Source organism: Manis javanica, chromosome 4 (genome assembly GCF_040802235.1).
Source record: "Manis javanica isolate MJ-LG chromosome 4, MJ_LKY, whole genome shotgun sequence".
Taxonomy (NCBI): domain Eukaryota; kingdom Metazoa; phylum Chordata; class Mammalia; order Pholidota; family Manidae; genus Manis; species Manis javanica.
Window position 1 is genome coordinate 170,632,492 of NC_133159.1, and position 26,779 is coordinate 170,659,270.

The 26,779-nt window shown below is 37.8% G+C and overlaps 1 protein-coding gene across 7 annotated transcripts in view; it reads left to right on the forward strand.

Annotated features, from left to right (window-relative positions):
* The window catches only part of HELZ (helicase with zinc finger), a 164,561-nt gene that overhangs the window by 120,127 nt on the left and 17,655 nt on the right, over nucleotides 1-26,779 (forward strand). For all 7 annotated transcript variants that reach the window (XM_017652794.3, XM_017652797.3, XM_017652796.3 and 4 more), the window contains 3 exons: nucleotides 1,273-1,840; nucleotides 2,233-2,473; nucleotides 3,282-3,798. In XM_017652794.3, the coding sequence (XP_017508283.3) occupies nucleotides 1,273-1,840; nucleotides 2,233-2,473; nucleotides 3,282-3,798 (1,326 nt within the window). The remainder of the gene's footprint in view (nucleotides 1-1,272; nucleotides 1,841-2,232; nucleotides 2,474-3,281; nucleotides 3,799-26,779) is intronic.

A 26,779-nucleotide genomic window follows, 5' to 3' on the forward strand; every position in this document is an offset into this window, starting at 1 on the left:
AATTTTTGGTGGCTTGCTGCTGTTTAGAGGATTAAAAAAGTTCATACTCAGTTTTGAATTATTCAGGGTTTTTTATGTAATTGGGCTCTTGCAATTTTATTTGATGGCAAGATGGAGAAAACTAACCTATAAGCAAGAGAAGTTATAGCTCCATGTACATAAAGCTTCTCGTGCTTCTCAAATCTACCATACTTTTTCTCCTCTCTCTTTGTATGAACTGTTACCTTTACCCAGAATGTCCTTCTCTTACTTGTAAATTCCAGCTCTTTATGCTAGAGTCAGTTCAAATGCCATGGACTCTGTGAAGCCACCTTTAATTTTCTTAGGCACTAGGATCTTGCATCACATCTTTTTACAGCACTTCTAATTTTATGTTTACATGTTGGTGTCCTCTACCGGTCTCTAAGCCAGGGCTTAGCAAACTTTTTCTGTGAAAGGCCAGGTAGTAAATCTTTAGGATTTGTGGACCATACAATTTTTGTTGCAAACACTCAAGGGTTCTGTTGCAGACACTCAATTCTTCCATTATAGTGAGAAAGCGGCCATAGACAATACGTAAATGAACGAGTGTGGCTGTGTTCCAATAAAACTTTATCTGCAAAAATCCAGTGGGCTGGAAGTGTGGTGGGGGCCCTAGTTTGCCAGCCCCTGCTCTAAGCTCTTGAGGGTACAGGTAAGTCTTCTTATTGCTTTTTAAATTTCCAGCAGGCACAATGCCCTTGGTAGGCCCTCGGTAAAAAGTTTGTTGAGAGAGTAAATGTCAATACCTGATGACAAAAATTAACGACCAAACAGGTTGTACAAAGGTAATTTAATATTTGTTCACTTCAAAGTTGTTTAAATTGAGACAAGTGGGGTTTTATTAATTAATATAGATATGTTTGAGGAAAGAGATATATGAAAACAATAAAATTGGAGGAAAGAACACAATGACTTATATCAGAAGGAAATAAATGGTTATCTTTCCAGAGAAGACAGTATGAAATTAAAAATAATATTTTTAAAGGAATTAAGGTGGATATGCTAATAAAATGGCAGAATCTCTTATGATTCAAATTTAGTATGCTGTTTTTTCTGTTTTACCCTTCCTAATATAAAAAATATTTGTTCTCTTATTTGATTGCCAGAAACTGATTGGGTGGGGCCCAGCATTCTTGCTATTACTGATAAGAATGTATCATATCCTTTAGATGTGCTAGCAGTGGGAAAAGCTGGCGAGCCACAGGACGCAGATCTTTGGCATTTTAAAAAGACTTCTTTTTTTTTTTCTAGATTGATTTGGAATCAAATCCACAGAACAGAAGTCCTGAATCACGTCCTGGTGTTGTTTATCCCAATACCAAATTTCATCGCAAAGATAATCTCAACCCAAGACACATAAATCTCCCTCTTCCTGCACCCCATGCACAGTACGCAATCCCCAATCGTCATTTTCATCCCCTTCCCCAGCTGCCAAGACCACCATTTCCAATTCCACAGCAGCACGCCTTGTTAAATCAGCAGAATAATTTGCCTGAGCAACCAAATCAAATGCCACCCCAACCAAATCAGGTAGTCCAGCAGCAGAATTCATTGAAGCAGCTGACTCAGCAGCCACCTTCCCAGCTTTCTCCTGCCTACCAGGCAGGACCCAACAGTGCTTTTTTTAATAGTGCAGTTTCTCATCGATCACACTCCCCTCCTGTGGAGGCTGTGATTCCTGAGCAGCAGCCCCCTCCCATGCTGCAAGAAGGCCCTAGTCCTCTGCGAGCCATCACGCAACCCGGCCCCATTCTTCCTTCACATCTGAATAACTTCACCGATGAGAACCCCCCAGGATTGCCTATAGGGGAGGCTTTAGGTAAGTTCTCCTGTCACTGCTAGATGCAACAGATTCACATCTAGAGATTACTTAAAATGACATGTACTATACAGTATTAACTTGGTCAGGATTGATTGATTTCTTTGCATAATGCCGGCCACTTAGTGTAATGATCAGAATCTAGTTCCAGATACTGTATAATACTAAGCATCCAGTGGATGCCAGTTCACATCATTGTGCAGGTAAGGAAGGCTCATCATTATCATTACCATGTTACTGGCCAAATCAGAAAACATTTGCTTTCTCTGAAACCCAAATTGCAGCCATTTCTTTGTCTTTGTGGAGGAGATCTGGTTGTAAAAACTCTTGAAAAGATTACCTTGAAACCCCAAATGTATGAAAACCGAAACTTCTCCCAAATGTTTTTGCAGACCGTATGCATGGGAGTGTAGCCCTGGAAACATTACGGCAGCAGCAAGTGCGGTTGCAACAGTGGAGTGAGCACCACGCCTTTCTCGGTCAGGGCAGTATTCCATACCCACACCACCACCATCCTCATCCCCCGCTCCAGCAGCTTCCGCAGCCGCCCGTTGGGCTGCATCAGCCGCCAGTGAGAGCAGACTGGAAGCTCCCCAGCAGTGCCGAAGATGAAGCAGAAGCACCAGACTCGAGGTAGCAGCAGTCCAGAGGCAGCTTCTGTGACCTCCTACTGCTCTCCCACAATTTTCTTCCTTGAATGTAGTTCTTTTTAGCCTTAAGTTGGACTGTTGGTCCCAAAGAAATTGGATGCTGGCCTTCTAGGCACATGCTGCACAGGTCTATTGATTTACCCTAAAATATAGAGAATCCATTTGGAAGTACCTCTTGTACAAATCTAGGCCCGGATAATCTGCTGTGGATTGCAAATTATTGTGGCCCCTTGCTTTGTGATCTCTTCTGAAGGAGAAATATACCATCGCTGTGTTTTTTTCATACTCAGTAGTAATACAAAGAATGAATGAGGACAGAAGTAAATCAGTGTAATGATTAAAAGATATAAATTTAGCATCAATATATTTTTTTCTTAGTAGCACCGAATTCTGCCTTCTTTTAACTACAGATGGTTATGAGTGTTACATCCTCATTCTAAACTTGTTTTTATGGCTAAGGTCATGTGAATTCAGTGAAGTGCGTTCTAATCCCTTCTGAATAAGGTCCACCATTATGGCGACCTTTTACAACTGCCGGTTACTAAAGGCATAGAGAAACAAAGCAGCTGTTTTTAATATCAAGCAGAGAGAAAGAAATCAGGTAGTTGGGCATATTTAGTGTCTTTAATTCAGCATCTGTTGAGTATTAATGCTCACTTTTGAGGTTAATTAATGTTCTAATTAAATGTTATGATTTGTTTGTAAATATTGCACATGTCGTTTTGACTAAGTTCTCCTAATGTGATGGAGCTTTTCTTGCTGTCTCCTCCTATTTCGCTGTCTTTATGTAGGTTTCAAGATTTAATCAGAGAACTGTCTAATCGTGATCAAAGTGAAACTCGGGAACTAGCTGAAATGCCGCCACCTCAATCAAGACTTTTGCAATATAGACAAATTCAGACTAGGAGTCCACCAGCAGTCCCCTCTCCCCCATCCAGTACAGACCACAGTAGCCACTTTTCTAACTTTAACGACAACAGCAGAGATGTTGAAGTAGCCAACAGCCCAGCATTTCCGCAGCGTCTCCCGCCCCAGATATTCAGCTCACCTTTCTCCTTGCCGTCTGAACACCTGGCCCCTCCTCCCTTGAAATACCTGGCACCTGATGGAGCATGGACTTTTGCTAACTTACAGCAGAATCACCTAATGGGGCCGGGTTTTCCCTACGGGCTACCTCCGTTGCCTCACAGGCCACCGCAAAACCCTTTTGTACAAATACAGAATCACCAACATGCTGTTGGTCAAGAGCCATTTCACCCATTGTCATCTCGAACAGTATCTTCTTCTTCGCTCCCTAGCTTGGAAGAGGTAAATGTCTTTCTTTTCCTTTTTTCCTTTTGGGATTAGTTGATTGTAGAAAGTATCAATATTTATTGATTTGATAAGAATAGTCTTACTGAATTTAATAGTCTTTTAAAGGTAATCTTTTCTTGGACCTTACTTACACTGAGATCCCCCCCTTCTCTATTGTGGTTTTTCATTTTTCATACTTGTTGTTGAAGCATAGTGCCCCTTTGAGTATTTTATTGTTGTTTTGCAATATTTAAGATCTGACTGATTTGAGGAGGCTGTTGATTCAAGCAGCTTTGTCCTGTCTCATCTGGGGAGATGGATTTTAGTGATTCATCCTTTTGAGTTAAGCTCCATTTGTTAATTAGAGCTTTCCCTAGGTGGTGGCTTCCTCAGCCGGCGTCAGTGCTGCACCCTCATGTCACTCATCCTGGTGCTTTCTTTCAGGCAGTTGACACGCAGTTACACTGATTCCCATGTCACAATTTGCAGGGTTTAACAGAATTGATTCTGCTAAACTAAGTGTTTTAAGGTAAATTGAATTTTTATCTTGAAATACTTAGGTACTTCCAAAGAGTATCTTTGTGGACCTTCACTGATATGAAAATCTTAGTAATTCCAAGTTATACAACTTCCAAAACTAACCATTGGTGTGACTATAGAAACATTGTCCAGCTGTTTCCATTAAGCTTGCAGTGATTAAAGATAATGTGTGAAGCTGGTTGGGATCATTATCAACCACAGACGTATTCCTAAAACAGGATAAAAATTTCCAATTTTGATACATGATAAATATTTTTTTGACATTAGCTTCATTTTGGCAGTTCCTCAGTGATTTCTGAAAGGCCTTAGAAATAGTTGACACATTTTGCAAATTTTCTGCCATAGATGCTGATTAAAAAGTCAAGCTTCATAGGGAAAGTCTACATCTTATTTGTAGGGTTTTGGAGGTAATTTGTTCAAATTGTTCCAATATTCACTGATGGGCTCATCCTGTATAATAACTGTCATTAAAACAACTTAATTGCTGTCTTAGGCTCCTTATGTAAATTTCTAAGCCTAAGATGAATTTGTATCTTTGTATATGTATTAGGAGGATCTAGAAATTTGGAACCATACTTTTAAAGATTTGACAGATGTCTTACATTATTACAAATTATAGTGGAATGGCTTTCCAGCTGAACAGGAATGTAATTTTCAGTTAAGCAATGTTTTAGGTATTTCCCTACCTATGTACTTAGTTATTTATGACAAAATGCATAAAACAAACATTCACCATTTTAGTCATTTTAAAGTACAATTTAGTGGATTTTAATATATGCACAATATTGTGTAGCAGTCACCAATATCTAATTCCAGAAAATTGTTGTCACCTTAAGAGAAACCCCGTTAATAAGCATTAGACAGTTATTACTCTCCAGTACCCCATACCTCCTGTCCCTAGCAACTAATAATCTACCTTCTGTCTTTATGGAGACATTTCATGTAAGTGGAATCCTACAAAATGTGGCCTTTGGTGTCTGGCTTCTTTCATTTAGCATAATATTTTTGAAGCTCATCCACTTGTTAGCATTGCATCAGTACTTCATTCCTTTACATGATTGACTGATACCCCATTTGTATGGAAATGCCACAATTTTTTTATCTGATAGATTATGGTTTCTATTTTTTTATATTTTGAATTATGCTGCTGTGAACATCCATGAACAAGTTTTTTTGTGAAAGTGCATTTTCAGTTCCCTTGAGTATGTACCTGGAATTCCTGGATCAGATGGTAACTCAATGTTTAATGTTTTGAGGAGATGCCAAACTGTTTTCCACAGTGCCTTCTACCATTTTACCTTCCCACCAGTGATATATGAGAGTTCCAATTTCTCCTTTTGTTTTTTTTTTTTTCAAGAAGTAGACTTTTATTTTATACTGCAGAATGTGGAGAAGTAAGCAATGTTAAAAAGCCTTCTGTAAAAACTGTCTACTTGCTATATTCTTTTTTTTTTGTTTTTTTGTTTTTTTAATTTTGATATCGTTAATGTGCAATTACTTAAACATAGTTACTAGACTCCCCCTATTATCAAGTCCCCCAAACATACCCCACTGCAGTCACTGTCCATCAGCATAGTAAGATGATATAGAATCATTACTTGTCTTCTCTGTATATACTGCATTTCTCGTGTCCCCCCCTCACTACATTATGTGTGCTAATCGTAATGTCCCGTTTTCCCCCTTATCCCTCCCTTTCCACCCACCCTCCCTAGTCCCTTTTCCCTTTGGTAGCTGTTAGTCCCTTCTTGGGTTCTGTGAGTCTGCTGCTGTTTTGTTCCTTCAGTTTTTTTCTTTGTTGTTATACTCCACAGATGAGTGAAATCATTTGGTACTTGTCTTTCTCCACCTGGAGTCTTATATCACTGAGCATAATACCCTCTAGCTCCATCCATGTTGTTGCAAATGGTAGAATCTGTTTTCTTCTTATGGCTCAATAATATTCCATTGTGAATATGTACCACATCTTCTTTATCCATTCATCTGTTGATGGACACTTAGGTTGCTTCCATTTCTTGGCTATTGTAATGTAAATAGTGCTGCAGTAAACATAGGGGTGCATATGTCTTTTTCAAACTGGGCTCCTGCATTCTTAGGGTAAATTCCTAAAAGTGGAATTCCTGGGTCAAATGGTATGTCTATTTTGAGCTTTTTGAGGAACCTCCATATTGCTTTCCACAATGGTTGAACTAATTTACATTCCCACCAGCAGGGTAGGAGGGTTCCCCTTTCTCCACATCCTCGCCAACATTTGTTGTTGTTTGTCTTTTGGATCATGGCGATCCTTACTGGTGTGAGGTGATATCTCATTGTGATTTTAATTTGCATTTCTCTGATGACAAGCGATGTGGAGCATCTTTTCATGTGCCTGTTGGCCATCTGAATTTCTTCTTTGGAGAAATGTCTGTTCAGCTCCTCTGCCCATTTTTTAATTGGCTGATTTGCTTTTTGTTTGTTGAACTGTGTGAGCTCTTTATGTAATTTGGATGTCAACCCCTTATCAGATATGTCATTTATGAATATATTCTCCCATACTGTAGGCTGCCGTTTTGTTCTATTGGCGGTGTCCTTTGCTGTACAGAAGCTTTTTAGGTTGATATAGTCCCACTTGTTCATTTTTGCTTTTGTTTCCCTTGCCTGGGGAGATATGTTCATGAAGAAGTTGTGCATATTTATGTCCAAGAGATTTTTGCCTATATTTTCTTCTAAGAGTTTTATGGTTTCATGACTTCCATTCAAGTCTTTGATCTATTTTGAGTTTACTTTTGTGTATGGGGTTAGACAATAATCCAGTTTCATTCTCTTGCATGTAGCTGTCCAGTTTTGCCAACACCAGTTGTTGAAGAGGCTGTCATTTCCCCATTGTATGTCCATGGCTCCTTTATTGTATATCAATTGACCATATATGCTTGGGTTTATATCTGGGCTCTCTAATCTGGTCTACTGGTCTATGGGTCTGTTCTTGTGCCAGTACCAAATTGTCTTGATTACTGTGATTTTGTAGTAGAGCTTGAAGTTGGGGAGCGAGATCCCCCCCCCCCCCACTTTATTCTTCCTTCTCAGGATTGCTTTGGCTATTCAGGATCTTTTGTGGTTCCATATGAATTTTAGAACTATTTGCTCTAGTTCATTGAAGATGCTGTTGGTATTTTAATAGGGATTCCATTGAATGTGTAAGTCTTGTACTAATTTTGTTAAATTTATTCTGAAGTATTTTATTCTTTTTCATGCTATTGTAAATGGGATTGTTTTCACTTTCTGTTGTTCATTACTAGTGTCTAGATATACAATTAACTATGTGTTCATCATATATCTGCAGACTTGCTGAACTCCTTATTTTGTATTTCTCCTTTAAATTCTGTCAGTTCATGCTTCATGTATTTTGGGGTTCTGTTGTTAGATTTACATGTATTTATATAAATTTCTGTATCTTCTTAATTGATTGAACTTTTTGTCATTATATAATATCCATTTCTTTCACAACAATTTTTGTCTTCAGGTATGTTTTTCTGATACTCGTATAGCCACCCCAGCTCTCTTATGGTTATGGTTTGCATGGAGTGTCTTCTCATTCTTTTGCCTTTCTGATATTGTTGTCATTTGTTAGTTTAGCAACTTTTCTGAACTAATTTTTTAAAGTCTGTATTGTGTTGTCTCTGAGGTCATTATTCCATTAGCTTAATGGTCCACTAATTATTGCACAGAGGTTTTTGTAAATACCCAGGACTAAAAACATTACCCAGTTTTTGCAAAGCATCTGTATGTATGTGTTGTGGCATACCTTCTATTCTCAGCCAGGCATTCTACCAGTCTGCTTTAGCCTTAACTTCCTGCTTCTGCAGAGCCTCCAGATCAGCCAGAAGTGAGAACTTCTCAGGTCTCTCCTGAGCATGTGCATAGCGGGTGTGTGGTTTTCTAGATTCCCAGGAATATGTCAATAGAGCTGTTCAAAGCCATATTCCCTAGAGCATCTCACTGCGCAGCCTTTTCTCAAAAGTGTTTGAGTTTATTTGCTTAGTCCTACTGTTTCCCATTGCCTCAGGTAGCATTGACTAATCATTTCCCTGTAAGTGTTGTCAGTGTGGCCCTTTTCACATTGGTTGAGTTCTGAGTTAAATGAGGTAAGGCAAATGATTTGTTGTTCTTGTTGTGAACAGGAAGTCTTCCTGGAAGCCACCAGACAGATCAAAACAAGTAATTACAGTTCTTGCAGAATGAGGCCTGTTCTGCTCTCTCTGGTACTGGGGCTGCAAGTGCAGAGTCTCATTTTCAAGGCTATCACTGAGCTGGAGAGCAGTGGGATGGGACTAGTGTAAATTAAATTACCACAAAGCTCACTATTCTTACTGAAATTCCTGGAATTCTTGATTAAGTGTTTCCCTGGTTGCTGCAAGCTTTAGTTTCCCAAATCCCAAGAAGGTTGATTGTGACAGTTTTTGCCAGTTTTTCACTGCATTTATGGAGGACTGGGCTTTGGAGATCCTCACTCCACCATTTCTACTGATACCACTTGTGACGTTTTGATTTAACCTGCCAAATGAGTCCATAACATGTGGCATAAACAACATGCCAAAGTTTTTAGAAGGTTTTATAAAGTTTTGAACCTTATGAAATAATACTGAATGATGTACTTTAATCATTAATCTATTTAAATGTTCCTTAGTTTTAGAATTTAAGTTCTTTGTATTCTTGAGTTCTTAAATTTTGGTGTTACTGTTTAGCTGTGAGTGTATGAATAAATACCTTCAATTTTCAGTGGGTTCTTAGAATGAAATTACTTTTGCAAAAACATTTATTTTGATGCATGAGATTCACAGGTGATGACTAAACTGCAACACTGAAAAAATATCTTAATAAGGAAAATAATTTTACTGTATTGCAGATTTTGACATTTCAGTTATAAGGATAACTTTTGTGTGTTATGTTGTACAAAATGATTTTGCATGAATCATCTCACAGAATGAATGGCTTATGTGCTTGCCTGCCTTTTAAAATAATTTATTTAGCATTACCAATACAGAAAAATGTTTTATTTTTCCGTCCCAACTGTGAATTCTTTTATCACTAGAAACCTTGGTAGATTAATCTTACGTGGGATGAAAACATTTAGATGCTAGCTTAACAGTTAACTTGAACAGAGATAGTTTTTCATATTAGTTTCATTAGTTTCTTTTTATTATAATTTTGATTTTCTTTTGGCAGATAAAATACAAGGTCGGCATGGAAAATGTGGAAGTTAGAGAAATCATTTTTAATTTCACTGTACCAAGATAGCTACTGTAACATTTAGCTTTTCTTAACATACATATGGATGTGTAATTGATTAGTAGTAGAGGAAGGATTGCTTGATTGGGAAACCTGAAACAGTTTTTTTTCCTAATTGCTGTGCTCATTTCTATCACCTCATTAAACCTTTTCTTTCCACCAACTTGAGGCAGTCTACATGAAATTTTGATCCTATTTATAACGTTTTTTTGCTACTTAAATATTTTAGATTATTCTCATTGAGATACTTAAAGCTTAACTCCAAGAGTTTTTCTTATCTACCTCAAAGCACTGGCCCTCAAGCTGTGTGGTTATATAAGGTGGGGACACCGTGGTCTGGGAGTAGTACCTGCACCCTATACCACTTCTAGTTCTTCACTGATGTGATAGGATAAGGAAGCTGGGCCAGGTTACAGACCATTCCTCATGGAAATAGATTTCAAATTGCTTCAAACTGATTTTAGATTTCAGTGTAAGCTTGGGGTTATGATTTAATTTTTCCCCAAATATTGTCTTCATACCCTTTTATTAAATTATTGCATTATCACTACACAGAATACTAACATATCAAATACTAAATTCATTATAATAGCACTGTATCATACTTGCGTTTCAACTAACTACTCTAGGGGCCAGGGTGAGGGAGATGACATACAAAGAGAAACAATAAAGGTAAATTCTAGGCTTCTGAGCTTCCAAGAGTTCAGTTCCTAGTAAGGTGGGCATGAATCAGGATTCTCCAGGGGTAATATGAGGTTTTTCACTTTGAATAATTTTATAATCTAACCTCTGAGTAAGTTTCAGTTCTTCAGTATATATTGAGATCTGCTTTTGGAATTTCTGTTTTTCTCCCCATCTACGTATGTTTCTGTACCAGAATTATGCTGTTCCAATTTTTGAGGTTTTATAGTCTAATTTTTTTCTTTTTCTTTTTTTCTTTTGGTATCATTACTCTACAATTACATGAGGAAGATTATGTTTACTAGACTCCCCCCATCACCAAGTTCCCCCAACTTTCCCTATTGCAGTCATTGTCCATCAGCATAGTAAGATGTTCTAGAATCACTGCTTGTCTTCTCTGTGTTGTACAGCCCTCCCCATTACCCCCCCAACTTATACATACTAATCATAATGCCCCCTTTCTTTTTTCCCTGCCCATATCCCTCCCTTCCCACCCGTCCTCCCCAGTTCTTTTCCCTTTGGTAACTGTTAGTCCATTCTTGGGTTCTGTAAGTCTTTTAAAATAATTTATTTATTTTTCTTCAGTTTTTCCTTTGTTCTTATACTCCACAGATGAGTGAAATCATTTGACACTTGTCTTTCTCCGCCTGTCTTATATCACTGAGCATAATATCCTCCAGCTCCATCCATGTCGTTGCAAATGGTAGAATCTGTTTTCTTCTTATGGCTCAATAATATTCCATTGTGAATATGTACCACATCTTCTTTATCCATTCATCTATTGATGGACACTTAGGTTGCTTCCATTTCTTGGCTATTGTGAATAGTGCTGCGATAAACATTAGGGGTGCATATGTCTTTTCCAAACTGAGCTGCTGCGTTCTTAGGGTAGATTCCTAGGAGTGGAATTCCTTGGTCAAATGGTATTTCTATTTTTCGTTTTTTGAGGAACCTCCATACTGCTTTCCACAATGGCTGAACTAGTTTACATTCCCACCAGCAGTGTAGTAGGGTTCCCCTTTCTCCACATCCTCGCCAACATTTGTTGTTGTTTGTATTTTGAATGGATATGCCAGATCCTTTTACTGGTGTGAGGTGATATCTCATTGTGGTTTTAATTTTCATTTCTCTGATGACTAGTGATGTGGAGCATCTTTTCATGTGTCTGTTGACCATCTGAATTTCTTCTTTGGAGAACTGTTCAGCTCCTCTGACCATTTTTTAATTGTATTATTTGCTTTTTGTTTGTTGAGGTGCGTGAGCTCTTTATATATTTTGGATGTCAACCCTTTATCAGACCTGTCATTTATGAATATATTCTCCCATACTGTAGGCTGCCTTTTTGTTCTATTGGTGGTATCCTTTGCTGTACAGAAGCTTTTCAGCTTGATATAGTCCCACTTGTTCATTTTTGCTTTTGTTTCCCTTGCCTGGGGAGATATGTTCATGAAGAAGTTGCTCATGTTTATGTCCAAGAGATTTTTGCCTATGTTTTTTTCTTAGAGTTTTATGGTTTCATGACTTACATTCAGGTCTTTGATCCATTTTGAATTTATTTTTGTGTATGGGGTTAGACAGTGATCCCTTTCATTCTCTTACATGTAGCTGTTCAGTTTTGCCAACACCAGCTGTTGAAGAGGCTGTCATTTCCCCAATGTATGTCCGTGGCTCCTTTTTCATATATTAATTGATCATATATGTTTGGGTTAATATCTGGACTCTCTATTTTGTTCCACTGTTCTGTGGCTCTGTTCTTGTGCCAGTACCAAATTGTATTGATTACTATGGCTTTGTAGTAGAGCTAAAAGTTGGGAAGTGAGATCCCCCCTGCTTTATTCTTCCTTCTCAGGATTGCTATGGCTATTTGGGGTCTTTCATGGTTCCATATTAATTTTAAAACTATTTGTTCCAGTTCGTTGAAGAATGCTGTTGGTAAGTGTTTTCAAGGGGTGGAGACAAGTAGTCCACCTCCATATCAACAGGTAATTACAAGGGCAAGCGAGGGCTTATCTGGTCTGGAGAGGTTGGGTGGGGACTCTTCTTCTGCAGCCAGGTCGAAGGAGAGACCCAGGAAGAATGCTTGTAAGAAATAAACGGGTTTCTCCCCCCCTCCCCCCAAAAAAAGAATGCTGTTGGTATTTTGATAGGCATTGCATTGAATCTGTATATTGCTTTGGGCAGGATGGCCATTTTGACAATATTAATTCTTCCTAGCCAAGAGCATGGGATGAATTTCCATTTATTAGTGTTCTCTTTAATTTCTCTTAAGACTGTCTTGTAGTTTTCAGGGTATAGGTCTTTCACTTACTTGTTTAGGTTTATTCCTCGGTATTTTATTCTTTTTGATGCAATTGTGAACGGAATTTTTTTCCTGATTTCTCTTTCTGCTAGTTCATCGTTAGTATATAGGAAAGCCACACATTTCTGTGTGTTAATTTTGTATCCTGCAACTTTGCTGAATTCCGATATCAGTTCTAGAAGTTTTGGAGTGGAGTCTTTAGGGTTTTTTATGTACAATATCATGTCATCTGCAAATAGTGACAGTTTGACTTCTTCTTTACCAATCTGGATTCCTTGTATTTCTTTGTTTTGTCTGATTGCCATGGCTAGGAACTCCAGTACTATGTTGAATAGCAGTGGGAAGAGTGGGCTTCCCTGTCTTGTTCCCCATCTTAGAGGAAAAGCTTTCAGCTTCTCGCTGTTCAGTATGATGTTGGCTGTGGTTTTTGTCATATATGGCCTTTCTTATGTTGAGGTACTTGCCCTCTATTCCCATTTTGTTGAGAGTTTTTATCATGAATGGATGTTGAATTTTGTCGAATGCTTTTTCAGCATCTATGGAGATGATCATGTGGTTTTGTCCTTTTTGTTGATATGGTGGATGATGTTGATGGATTTTTGAATGTTGTCCCATCCTTGCATCCCTGAGATGAATCCCACTTGATCATTGTGTATGATCCTCTTGATGTATTTTTGAATTTGGTTTGCTAATATTTTGTTGAGTATTTTTGCATCTATGTTTGTCATGGATATTGGTCTGTAATTTTCTCTTTTGGTGGGGTCTTTGCCTGGTTTTCTTATTAGAGTGATGCTGGCTTCATAGAATGAGTTTGGAAGTATTCCCTCCTATTCTATTTTTTGAAAAACTTTAAGGAGAATGGGTATTATGTCTTCTCTATATGTCTGATAAAATTTAGCAGTGAATTCATCTCGTACAGGGGTTTTGCTCTTGGGTAGTTTTTGATTACCGCTTCAATTTCTTTGCTGGTAATTGGTCTGTTTAGATTTCCTGTTTCTTTCTGGGTCAGTCTTAGAAGGTTGTATTTTTCTAGGAAGTTGTCCATTTCTTCTAGGTTTTCCAGCTTGTTAACATATAGATTCTCATAGTATTCTCTAATAATTTTTTGTATTTCTGTGGGGTCTGTCGTGATTTTTCCTTTCTCATTTCTGATTCTGTTGATGTGTGTAGAGTCTCTTTTTCTCTTAATAAGTCTGGCTAGGGGCTTATCTATTTTGTTTATTTTCTCAAAGAACCAGCTCTTGGTTTCATTGATTTCTTCTATTGTTTTATTCTTCTCTATTTTATTTATTTCTTCTCTGATCTTTATTATGTCCCTCCTTCTGCTGATTTTGTGCCTCATTCGTTCTTCTTTTTCCAGTTTCAGTAATTGTGACTTTAGACTATTCATTGGGGATTGTTCTTCCTTCTTTAAATTGGTCTGGATTGCTATATACTTTCCTCTTAGAACTGCCTTCACTGAACCACAGATGTAGGGGCTTTGTGCTGCTGTTGTCATTTGTCTCCATATATTGCTTGATCTCTGTTTTTAGTTGGTCATTGATCCATTGATTATTTAGGAGCATGTTGTTAAGCCTCCATGTGTTTGTGAGCCTTTTTGCTTTCTTTGTACAATTTATTTCTAGTTTTATACCTTTGTGGTCTGAAAAGTTGGTTGGTAGGATTTCAATCTTTTGGAATTTACTGGGGCTCTTTTTGTGGCCTAGTATGTGGTCTATTCTGGAACATGTTCCATGTGCACTTGAGAAAAATGTGTATCCTGCTCCTTTTGGGTGTAGAGTTCTGTAGATGTCTGTTAAGTCTATCTGTTCTAGTGTGTTGTTCAGTGCCTCTGTGTCCTTACTTATTTTCTGTCTTGTGGATCTGTCCTTTGGAGTGAGTGGTGTGTTGAAGTCTTGTAGAACAAATGCATTGCATTCTATTTCCTCCCTTAATTCTGTTAGTATTTGTTTCACATATGCTGGTACTCCTTTGTTGGGTGCATATATATTTATAATGGTTATATCCTCTTGTTGGACTGAGCCCTTTATCACTATGTAATGTCCTTCTTTATCTCTTGTTACTTTTTTGTTTTGACGTCTCTTTTGTCTGATACAAGTACTGCAACACCTGCTTTTTTCTCCCTATTGTTTGTAGGAAATATCTTTTTCCATCCCTTGACTTTTAGTCTGTGTATGTCTTTGGGTTTGAGGTGAGTGTCTTATAAGCAGCATATAGATGGGTCTTGCTTTTTTATCCATTCTGTTACTCTGTGTCTTTTGATTGGTGCATTCAGTCCATTTACATTTAGGGTGATTATTGAGAGATATGTACTTATTGCCATTGCAGGCTTTAGATTCGTGGTTACCAGAGGTTCAAGGGTAGCTTCTTTACTATCTAACCATCTAACTTAACTTGCTTATTAAGCTATTATAATCATGGTACGATGATTTTTTTATTTCTCTCCTTATTCCTTCTCCTCCATTCTTTATATGTTAGGTGTTTTATTTTGTACTCTTTTGTGTTTCCTTTGACTGCTTTTGTGAGTACTTGACTTTATTTTTTGCTTTTAGTTAGTATTTGGTTGGTCTGCTTTCTTTGTTGTGATTTTATTTTCTCTGTTGACATCTATTTAGCCTTAGGAGTGCTTCCATCTAGAGCAGTCCCTTTAAAATATCCTGTAGGGGTGGTTTGTGGGAGGCAAATTCCCTCAACTTTTGCTTGTCTGGGAATTGTTTAATCCGTCCTTCATATTTAAATGATAGTTGTGCTGGATACAATATTCTTGGTTCAAGGTCCTTGTGTTTCATTGCATTAAATATATCATGCCATTCTCTTCTGGCTTGTAAGGTTTGTGTTGAGAAGTCTGATGGTAGCCTGAGGGGTTTTCCTTTGTAGGTGACCTTTTTTCTCTCTCCGGCTGCCTTTAATACTCTGTTCTTGTCTTTGATCTTTGCCATTTTAATTATTATATGTCTTGTTGTTGTCCTCCTTGGGTCCCTTGTGTTGGGAGTTCTGTGGGTTTCCATGGTCTGAGAGCCTATTTCCTCCCCCAGTTTGGGGATGTTTTCAGCAATTATTTCTTCAAAGACAGTTTCTACCCCTTTTTCTCTCTCTTCTTCTTCTGTTACTCTTATAATATGAATATTGTTCTGTTTGGATTGGTCACACACTTCTCTTAATATTCTTTCATTTCTGGAGATCCTTTTATCTCTCTCTACCGCAGCTTCTTTGTGTTGCTCTCTGATTTCTATTCCAGTAACGGCCTCTTGTACCTCATCCAGTCTGCTCTTAAGTCCTTCCCAAGATTGTTTTATTTCTGTATTCTCCCTCCCAACTTTATCCTTTAGCTCTTGCATATTTCTCTGCAGGTCCATCAGCATGGTTATGAATTTTATTTTGAATTCTTTTTCAGGAACATTTGTTATATCTATCACCCTAGGCCCTCTCTCAGGTGTTGTCTGGGTAATTCTGGACTGGACCAAACTCTTCTGCCTTTTCATAGCGATAGAGGTAGCTGTAGACAGGTAGCATATGTGTCAGCTGGGAGAACAAAGTCCTTTCCTGCTTGCTGGTCACCTTACCCTTTTCCGCTGCCTGTGTTGGTTACCCACACACCTGGTGCAGTCTCCGGATTAATCCCCTAAGCTGCAGTGTGTGGGGTCTTCATCAGGGTAGGCCAGAGCCCTGCAGGGAGTTGCAGGCGTGACGGGTGTGCTCTCCTGCAAGAACGGCGCGCCTTTGCGCCTTGCCCCAGTTTCCTCTGACTGTGTCAGGCAGTTGCGCATTGGCGGTGGCCTCTGGGTCTGGGCCCAGGTGGCTGCGTGCCGGGAGGAGATTCTGGTTGGTTGCTGTAGGCGTGGCTGCTCCCTGGCTGCTCTGCCACCTTGTGCGCATGCACACTGCGACTCTCCAGCTGCTCGGCCACTGCGGTGGGCCAGTGCCAGAGGGGGAACGACTGGCAGGCTGTTTATTGCCATGAAGGGCCTCAGGGCTGCGTTGCCTCCCTGGGGGCTGGGGCGCCCAAAGTTCCCCAGGATTCCCACCTGCTGGGCTGAGTGTGCCGAGACCCTTCCATCCAGCTGTGAGGCCCCTGTCCCTTTAAGACTTTAAACAAGCACTTGCTTTTCTTTTGTCCCGTAGGAGCTGGCTGCGGGGAGCCACTTGCACATTTTACTCTTCCTTTTCTCAGATATCCAGCACACCGTGCAATGTGTCTCTGCACTCCCTGTGCAGATGACTTGGGCTGGTTACTTAGCAGTCCTGGGCTTCCACTCCCTCCCCTCTCTGACTCCTCTCCTCCTGCTGGGGAGCTGGGGTGGGGGTAGCGCTCAGGTCCCACCGGGCCGTGGCTTGTATCTTACCCCCTTCGTAGGCACTGAGTTCTAGCAGATGTAGATGTAGCCTGGCTGTTGTGCTATATCCTCTGGTCTCTCTTTTAGGAATCGTTGTATTTCTTGTATTTTCAAAAATATATATGGTTTTGGGAGGAGGAGATTGCTGCTGCCCTACTCACGCTGCCATCTTGGCTCCTCCTTATTATAGTCTAATTTAACAGTGTAAACTCTCCCTTATTACTTACTTTTCTTCCAGTTTATGTGTGTGGGGTAAGGGGGGCAGAGGGTTCTTCTATGATTTTTCTACTAAACATTTAGAATATCTTTGTGAACAATGCCCCTCTCCCCCAAAAAAACCCACACTTTTTGTTTTTTATTTGAACCACATTAAATGTATATCTTAAATTGGGGGAAATTTTGTCTTTACAAGTGTTTTAAACCTCTCATTTGAGTACTGGTACTATCTTCAATATTTTTTTCCCTCCCTCCCTTACCTTTTTGTTTTCTGAATGTTCCTCTGTAAAATTCTGTAGGATTTTCATTTCTGGTTAAATTTACTTTTGGTTGATTTTTCCTTGTTTTTTGTTAAGAATGGGACCATTTTCCTGCCATTATACTTTCCAGTTGTTTTATCTTAAGAGACAAACCCTCACTTTTCTGAGGTGGGCATCAATATGACCACATTAAAAAACCTTCATTTAACATAGAACCCGGGCAGTGCTGCTAGTGGAGCATAGCAAAGCTCTTGCCACTTAAAATGTGCTTCACCATGAAATAGTTTGATTAAAAGTGCTTACAACTAATAGGTGGAAAGTTCTTTTTAGAAGCCCCACTGTAAAAGTCTGAGAATTTGTTTATGAAGTTGCATGCTTTTATGTCACAGTGGTGATGGAGCTGTAATGGCCTTCTAAAATTGAAATGTTGTTAAGTCACTCATTTTGATCAGCTTTCAATAAGTCATCTTAGAGATGACATGTATGTCTCCATGATATACCTGCTTTTAAATATTTCTTGTTTTTTAGGCTGGCTTTTGAACAAGGACATCTTTGACCTGTCTATTCTTTTTCATTTTTTTTCCCTTCAAGTGAGTCTAGTTTTGAAGTTAGTTGATGATTTTGATTTCAATACTATTGTTTAATATCCCACCCTCCCTGCCTCCCCACACCACCAAGTTCCGTTCTGTGGAGCAAAGTATTGTACAAATGTAGTTTGAAGATTATATTCTTGGTTGATTAACATATTCTGCTTATTCTGATGTTAGAAGTGGAGGTAATGGTTTGTCACTTATGTTGTGTAACCAAGTGTAATACTGCCATCTTCTCTTCAGAGATAGCTCAGTAATGTATGATATCTAATAAACCATCTAATGTACATAACAGAGACAGTGATCAACAAATAAATTAGGCTTCTATTTCATGCTTAAATTATCAAAGCTAATCATTTAAATAAGATGTTCCATTTTAATGGTAGCATTTCCGGCACCATAGATAATGAGACTAGAACATTTAGCTCTTCCTTAGTGATTAGTTTTGATAATACAGAGCCCTAATTAATTAAGTTGCTAACCTTTCCCCCAGTTATTTATATAATACATGTGAAATGGATTGCTAACCGTATGCATTAGAGATACACCTTATAAGACAGTGGTAAACAAATTTTTGTTTATCTGTAGAGAGAAACATAAGCAAAGATGGAAATACAAAGGGCATTCTCTGTCAGAAATGGTTTTCTTTTGAAGGCATGGGAACTTTTTCTTAATTTTTTGCTTGGGGGGCCCTTGTCTTTTAATGTACTTCATAGAAATTTCCCTCTGTGGGGGAAAAAAATTGAAATTTTACACTTACTACCCAGAATACAGTTTACTGTAGTCAATTAGCATGCTCTATAGTTTTTTTAATTCAAAGAACTTAAATAGGCTTTTATATAAAATGACACTTGAATTATTTTACATCAAACTATTAAATACATCAAATTGTTGAATGTTAAAGGTAGTGGTACATTATTTTGGGACATTTTTATAATAAGTTATATTTTCACTGACAAAGACTTTGATTTATTGACGAGTTTAAAATAAAACTTAGGACTTGGGAACTATTTGAGGCCTTGAAGAGCATTTATTCTAACTACCCTTTTTAAAGGAAACTAAGGCACTAAGATGTTAAAAGACTTACAACTTAAGCAATTACTAATGAAAGTGGAGCTGAGTGAGACTCCTGACTGTCAGTCCTGTGCTGTTACTGGAACATCACGCTGTTCTTCTAATCTTCATGCCATGAGTAAGGTGTATTCCTGGAGAATGAGAAATGATTTCAGTTATATGAAGTGGTCGTGGTGAGGGGAGCCAAATCATGTTCTTGGGAACAAAGGAGTAAATCTTCAGTTGTATGAAGTTTTCCTTTTTCAGAAAGGAGGGGTAGTTGGGGAGAGAGAGGGAGATAATTCATTTTAGAATTTTTGTTTCTTAAAAGCTACATAGTTCTAGCTGCTAAATATTTGACTGGTCAGATAGTTAATTTAGGGATCTCAAATACCAGAAAATTAACTCTAAGGAATGTACTTCATTTCTCAATGTTCTTTAAAAATAAAACAAAAATTCCCAGACATTGCCTTTTTTCTTAAAGTTGGAAAATTTATTTAATTATGATAATCATGATCTTTTAGAGAAAAATGCAAATAGTTATGAGTTGAAGGTAAACTTCTGTGCTATTTTATTTCCTACCCAAACTGACATTTTTTCATTGTAATAGGTATTGTGGTCTGTAATTGATAACTTGACTGTTTAATATTCAAGTAGAGTAATAAACAAGAGCCAGATGGATTCAGGGTAGCTCAAAATGTCACAGCAGTGGATCTGACATTTCTTTTAAATGTAATACTGCATTTATTCTAGTATCTTCTATCACCTTATATTTGAATACAGGAAAATAATACTGCTTGATGGGAAAATACTGTTTGCAAATTATAAGTGCCTTGCCTGTGAGATGCTTCAAATGGCGTTTTTCTTTATTTAGAATTAAATTGATTTTAATGCACTTTGCTACAGTCACATTCATTTCAGTATACCTTTCTTTCAAGATAAACAATAATAAAACCCAGATTTGAAAATAAAGATAAATTTTTGCTTTTATTACTATGATTGAATCTTATGAGTCTAGTGTGACATTAAAGTTGTTTTTAAAATTCTGTTAAGATAATACATTTAATTTTAAAAATAATGATTTTAAAATAATACAAAAGAAATAGTATGTTGCAGTTATCTAAGAGATGGTGTATGTAGCAGTGAAAATGGCAATAAATAAATTCCAACTCTGTTTTTATGTAAAGTTTATAGGAATTCCTGATGATACGATTTGAAACAAAATGTTAAAGTAAAAAATCTCAGCAAAGAAAGAGAAGATATTAGTATTTTAAAACTGAAAAATGCAGTAACCAAAAGATTAAAGACTCATTCAGTGGACTCAATAGCAGGACGACAATGACAGAGAAAAGAGTTTATGGCAAACTTGAATATCAAAGAACTTATCCAATCTGGATAATAATGAGAATGAAAATTGAACAGGGGGCAAGGAGGTAGGGGCTCAGAGTCCAGTGGGACAAAAAAAAAGTTCAAATGTTTATTTCATCAGTGTCTTAGGAGGAGAGGAGAGGTGTGATGCTAAAAAAATTTTTGACAAAATAATAGTTGAGAACTTCCTAAGTTTGGTGAAGCCTACAGAAAAGCACAGTGAATCCCACACAGGGTAAACCCAAAGAAATTTTACACCTACAGATACTATATTCAAATGACTGAAAACCAGAAACAAAGAAAATAATTTTGAAAGCAAGCAGAGAAAAAAACACATCTCATTAGATAATAAGATTTAGATGAGTAAATATTTCTGTTCAGAAACTATGGAGTACAGAGGGAATGAAGATAAAAAAGAAAGACATTCTAAGAACACCGAGAGAATATTTAACCAGCAGACCTCATCTAAAAGAGTTGTTAAAGGAAGTTTCTCAGGCAGCGGGGAAGTGATACCAGATGGAAACTGGGTACATCATCAGTGAAGCTGAATCAGTAGATACAGCAAATACTGAATAAATACAATAAACTGTTCTTCAATTCTGTAAAAATTTGTTTGAAGTGGACAGCAAAATATATAGTTTTGTGTTTTTCATTGTATATAGATGTAATATATAAAACAACTATAGTGTAAGAGAGGAAAGGTAAAGGACCTAATACTATGGTAAAGTTTCTACATCCCAACTGAAGTGATAAAATATAGATTCTAACTAGACTATAAAGGGTTAAGTATGGATTCCATCATCTCTAAAACACTACTAAAAAATTTTACAGAGATTTTGTCAGAATTACATTAGAAGGATTGAAATAGAGTACTAAAACTTGTTTAAATAACATGTTCAAAAAAGACAAGAAAGGGGAAACAAAGGAACATAAAACAGGAAATAAATCATAAGATAATTGACTTACATCCAAACATACTAGTAATTACACCATATACATGAGCTAAATATACCAAGTAAAAGTGTAAAAGTCAGAGATTGTCAGAACGGGTTTTTAAAATAGTCCTAACTATATGCCATCTACAGGAAACTTTACAAATATAGTGATATAGGTAGTGAGAAACAAAAGAATGGAAAAAGAAACACCATGCAAGACTAAACAAAAGAAAGCTAGAATGGCTGTGTTAGCAGACAGGGGAGACTTCAAAGAAAATCACCCGGGATGAAGAGGGACATTAGACATCGATAAAAGGGTCAATTCGTTAAAAGGACATAATAATTCTAGATGTGTATGCATTACCACAAAGCTTCAAAATATAATGAAGCAAAAACTAAAAGGAGTAATAGATGAATCCTTAATTACAGTGTGAGACTTCAGCACTTCTCTGTCAGGATTCAGTAGATCTCATAGACAAAATCAGCCAAGATACCGAAAACTAAACACATCATTAACTGATTTTAGTTGACATTTTTTAATTGACATTTATAGAACATTCCAACCAGCAACAGCAGAATACATAATCTTTCCAAGTGTACATGTAATGTTCACACATAAAATGTTTTCTGACCATAATGGAATTAAAGTAGAAGTGCATAACTGAAGGATAACAAGAAAGTCTCTAAAACTTGGAAACTAAACAACACATATCTAAATAGTTCATGGATTAAATCTCAAGGAAATTAGAAAATATTTTGAACTGAATGAAAATGAAAATATGTCCAAATTTGTGTGTGATGCAGCAGAAGCAGTGCCAGAGGAAATTTTATAGCATTAAGTGCTTTTATTAGAAAAGAGGAAATGTCTCAGATCAATAATTTAAGTTTTTATCATAAGAAATTAGGAAAGGAACAACAAAATAAAATCAAGCAGAGGGGAGGGAATAATAAAGAGAGCAAAATCCAATAAAAATTTAAACAAAAATAATCTAAATAAACCCATGAAACTCAAACCTGGTTCTTAGGAAAGATCAATAAAATTGATAAAACTTTAGCAAAATTAACAAAGAAAAGGAGAGAAGATACAAAGTAGCAGTATCAGGAACAAAAGAGAAGCTATCACTACAGACCCAGTAGACATTAAAAGGATAATAATAAAGGAACACTGCAAACAACTTTGTGCACATATATTCAACAAGTTAGATAAAATGGACCACTTCTTTGAATGCCGGAAACTACAAAAACTCATTGGAGATGAAAGAGATGGCATGTGAATAGTCTTAAAACTGTTAAAGAAAATGTATTTTTAGTTTTAAAACCTTCCAGAGAAGAAATCTCCAGTTCCGGATGGTTCACTGCTGAATTCCTCTAAACCTTTAAAAAAGAAATACCATCAGTTTACATGATCTGTTCCAGAGGATGGAAGAGAAGGAATTACTTCTCAACTTATTGTACATGGCCAGCATTATTCTGATACCAAAACTAGACAAAGACAATACAAAAAAGAGCAAACTAAAAAATCAGTGTCTGTGAACATTGATGCAGACATCTTCAACAAAATATTAGCAAATTGATTTCAATATATAAAAAAGAATAATGCACTATGACCATGTCAGGGCTTATTCCCAGAATAAGCAAGTTCAGTATTTGAAAATAACATCATTGTAGTCTACCATACTAACATCTAAAGAGAAAAATCACATGATTGTATCAATAGATAGCAAAAAACAAAACAAAACATAAAAACCCCACACACATTTTGCCAAGTGTAATATCCACTCATAAAAACTCTTTGCAAACTAGAAATAGAAGGGACATTCCTCAGTGTGTTAAAGGGCACCTATAAAAATCCTAGCAGAGGCAGAACCAAGATGGCAGCATGAGTAGAGCAGCAGAAATCTCCTCCCAAAACCACATATATTTTTGAAAATACAACAAATACAACTCTTTCTAAAAGAGAAACCAGAAGACACAGGACAACAGCCAGACTAAATCCACACCTGTGAGAACCCAGTGCCTCACAAAGGTGGTAAGATACAAGCTGCGGCCCCTCACCCCAGCTCCCAGCGGGAGGAGAGGAGTCGGAGTGGGGAGGGAGAGGGAGCCCAGGACTGCTGAACACCCAGCCCTAGCCATCCGCACCAGACCACAGACACAGTGCATGCGTGGTGCTGGAAACTAGGGAAACAGGACAGTTAGACCTGTGAGCAGGTCCCTGCAGCCGGTGCCCCTGGGACAAAGAAAAGCAAGTGCTTTTTGAAATTCTTAAAGGGACAGGGACCTCACAGCTGGACAGAAACGTCCCGGGACACTTAGCCCAGCAGCTGGGAATCCCGGGGAACTCTGGGCACTCTAACCCCCCTGGGCAGCAGGGCAGCTTGGAAGCCCCTCCTGGAGATAAACAGCCTTCCGGCCATTTCCCCTCCAATGTGGCTCCACCATATCGGAGGAGAAGCCCAAGGCAGGCCACGTGCATAGTAAACACTGAGTGAAACTCTATAGCGGCCAGGCAAGAATCAGAAGCCCCATCTGCACGCAGCTGCCCAGCACAAGCCACTAGAGGTCACTGTTCTCCAAGGAGAGGAAGGCCACAAACCAACAAGAAGGGACGTTCTCCCAACCATCACTTGCGCCAGCTCTGCAAACTATCTCTTATCGCCATGAAAAGGCAGAAAATTTTCATACAGAGCAAAATCACAACCCCTGAGAAGGAGATAGACCTAACCAGTCTTCCTGAAAAAGAATTCAAAATAAAAATCATAAACATGCTGATGGAGCTGCAGAGAAATATACAAGAGCTAAGGGATGATGTCCGGAGGGAGATTACAGAAGTGAAACAATCTCTGGAAGGATTTATAAGCAGAATGGATAAGATGCAAGAGGCCATTGATGGAATAAAAACCAGAGAATAGGAACACACAGAAGCTAATGCAGAGAGAGATAAAAGGATCTCCAGGATTGAAACAATATTAAGAGAACTGTGTGATCAATCCAAAAGGAACAATATCTGCATTATAGGGGTACCAGAAGAAGAAGAAAGAAAAAGGGATAGAAAGTGTCTTTGAAGAAATAATTGCTGAGAACTTCCCCACACTGGGGGAAGAAATAGTTGCTCAGACTACGGAAGCACACAGAAATCCCAACAGAAGGGACCCAAGGAGGACAACACCAAGACACATAATAATTAAAATGGCAAATATCAAGCACAAGGACAGAGTATTAAAGGCAGCCAGAGAGAGAAAAAAGGTCACCTACAAAGGAAAACCCATCAGACTATCATCAGACTTCTCAACAGAAACCTTACAGGCCAGAAGAGAATGGCATGATATATTTAATGCAATGAAACAGAAGGGCCTTGAACCAAGGATACTGTATCCAGCACGATTATCATTTAAATATGAAAGAGGGATTAAACAATTCCCAGACAAGCAAAAGTTGAGAGAATTTGCCTCCCACAAACCACCTCTACAGGGCATTTTAGAGGGACTGCTCTAGATGGGAGCACTCCTGAAAAGAGCACAGAACAAAATGCCCAACATATGAAGAATGAGGAGGAGGAATAAGAAGGGAGAGAAATAATCATCAGACTGTGTTTATAATAGCTCAATAAGAGAGTTAAGTTACAGTAAGGTAGTATAGAAGCTAACCTTGAACCTTTGGTAACCACGAATCTAAAGCCTGAAATGGCAATAAGTACATATCTTTCAATAATCGCCATAAATGTAAATGTACTGAATGCACCAATCAAAAGGCACAGAGTCATAGAATGGATAAAAAAGTAAGACCCATCTATATGCTGCTTACAAGAGACTCACCTCAAACCCAAAGACATGCACAGATTAAAAGTCAAGGGGTGGAAAAAGATATTTCCTGCCAATAGGGAGAAAAAAGCAAGTGTTGCAATACCAGTATCAGACAAAATAGACTTCAAAATAAAGAAAGTAACAAGAGATAAAGAAGGACATTACATAATGATAAAGGGCTCAGTCGAAGAAGAGGATATAACCATTATAAACATATATGCACCCAATACAGGAGCACCAATATATGTGAAACAAATACTAACAGAATTAAAGGAGGAAATAGAATGCAATGCATTCATTTTGGGAGACTTCAACACACCACTCACTCCAAAGGACAGATCCACAAGACAGAAAATAGGTAAGGACACAGAGGCACTGAACAACACACTAGAACAGATGGACCTAATAGACATCTATAGAACTCTACATCCAAAAGCAACAGGATACACATTCTTCTCAAGTGCACATGGAACATGTTCCAGAATAGACCACATACTAGTTCACAAAAAGAGCCCCAGTAAATTCCAAAAGATTGAAATCCTACCAACCAACTTTTCAGACCACAAAGATATCAAACTAGAAATAAATTGTACAAAGAAATCAAAAAGGCTCACAAACACATGGAGACTTAACAACATGCTCCTAAATAATCAATGGATCCACGACCAAATTAAAATCGAGATCCAGCAATATATGGAAACAAATGACAACAACAACACAAAGCCCCAACTTCTGTGGGATGCAGCAAAAGCAGTCTTAAGAGGAAAGTATATAGCAATCCAGGCATATTTAAAGAAGGAAGAACAATCCCCAATGAATAGTCGAATGTCACAATTACCGAAATTGGAAAAAGAACAAATGAGGCCTAAGGTCAGCAGAAGGAGGGACATAATAAAGATCAGAGAAGAAATAAACAAAATAGAGAAGAATAAAACAATAGAAGAAATCAATGAAACCAAGAGCTGGTTCTTTGAGAAAATAAACAAAATAGATAAGCCCCTAGCCAGACTTATTAAGAGAAAAAGAGACTCTACACACATCAACAGAATCAGAAATGAGAAAGGAAAAATCATGACAGACCCCAGAGAAATACAAAAAATTATTAGAGAATACTCTGAGAATCTATATGTTAACAAGCTGGAAAACCTAGAAGAAATGGACAACTTCCTAGAAAAATACAACCTTCCAAGACTGACCCAGAAAGAAACAGGAAATCTAAACAGACCAATTACCAGCAACGAAATTGAAGTGGTAATCAAAAAACTACCCAAGAAAAAAACACCCTGGGCCAGATGGACTTACCTTGAAATTTTATCAGACATACAGAGAAGACATAATACCCAATTCTCCTTAAAGTTTTCCAAAAAATAGAAGAGGAGGGAATACTCCCAAACTTATTCTACGAAGCTAACATCACCCTAATACCAAAACCAGGCAAAGACCACACCAAAAAAGAAAACTACAGACCAATATCACTGATGAATGTAGATGCAAAAATACTCAACAAAATATTAGCAAACCGAATTCAAAAATACATAAAAAGGATCATACACCATGACCAAGTGGGATTCATCCCAGGGATGCAAGGATGGTACAACATTTAAAAATCCATCAACATCATCCACCATATCAACAAAAAGAACAAAACCACATGA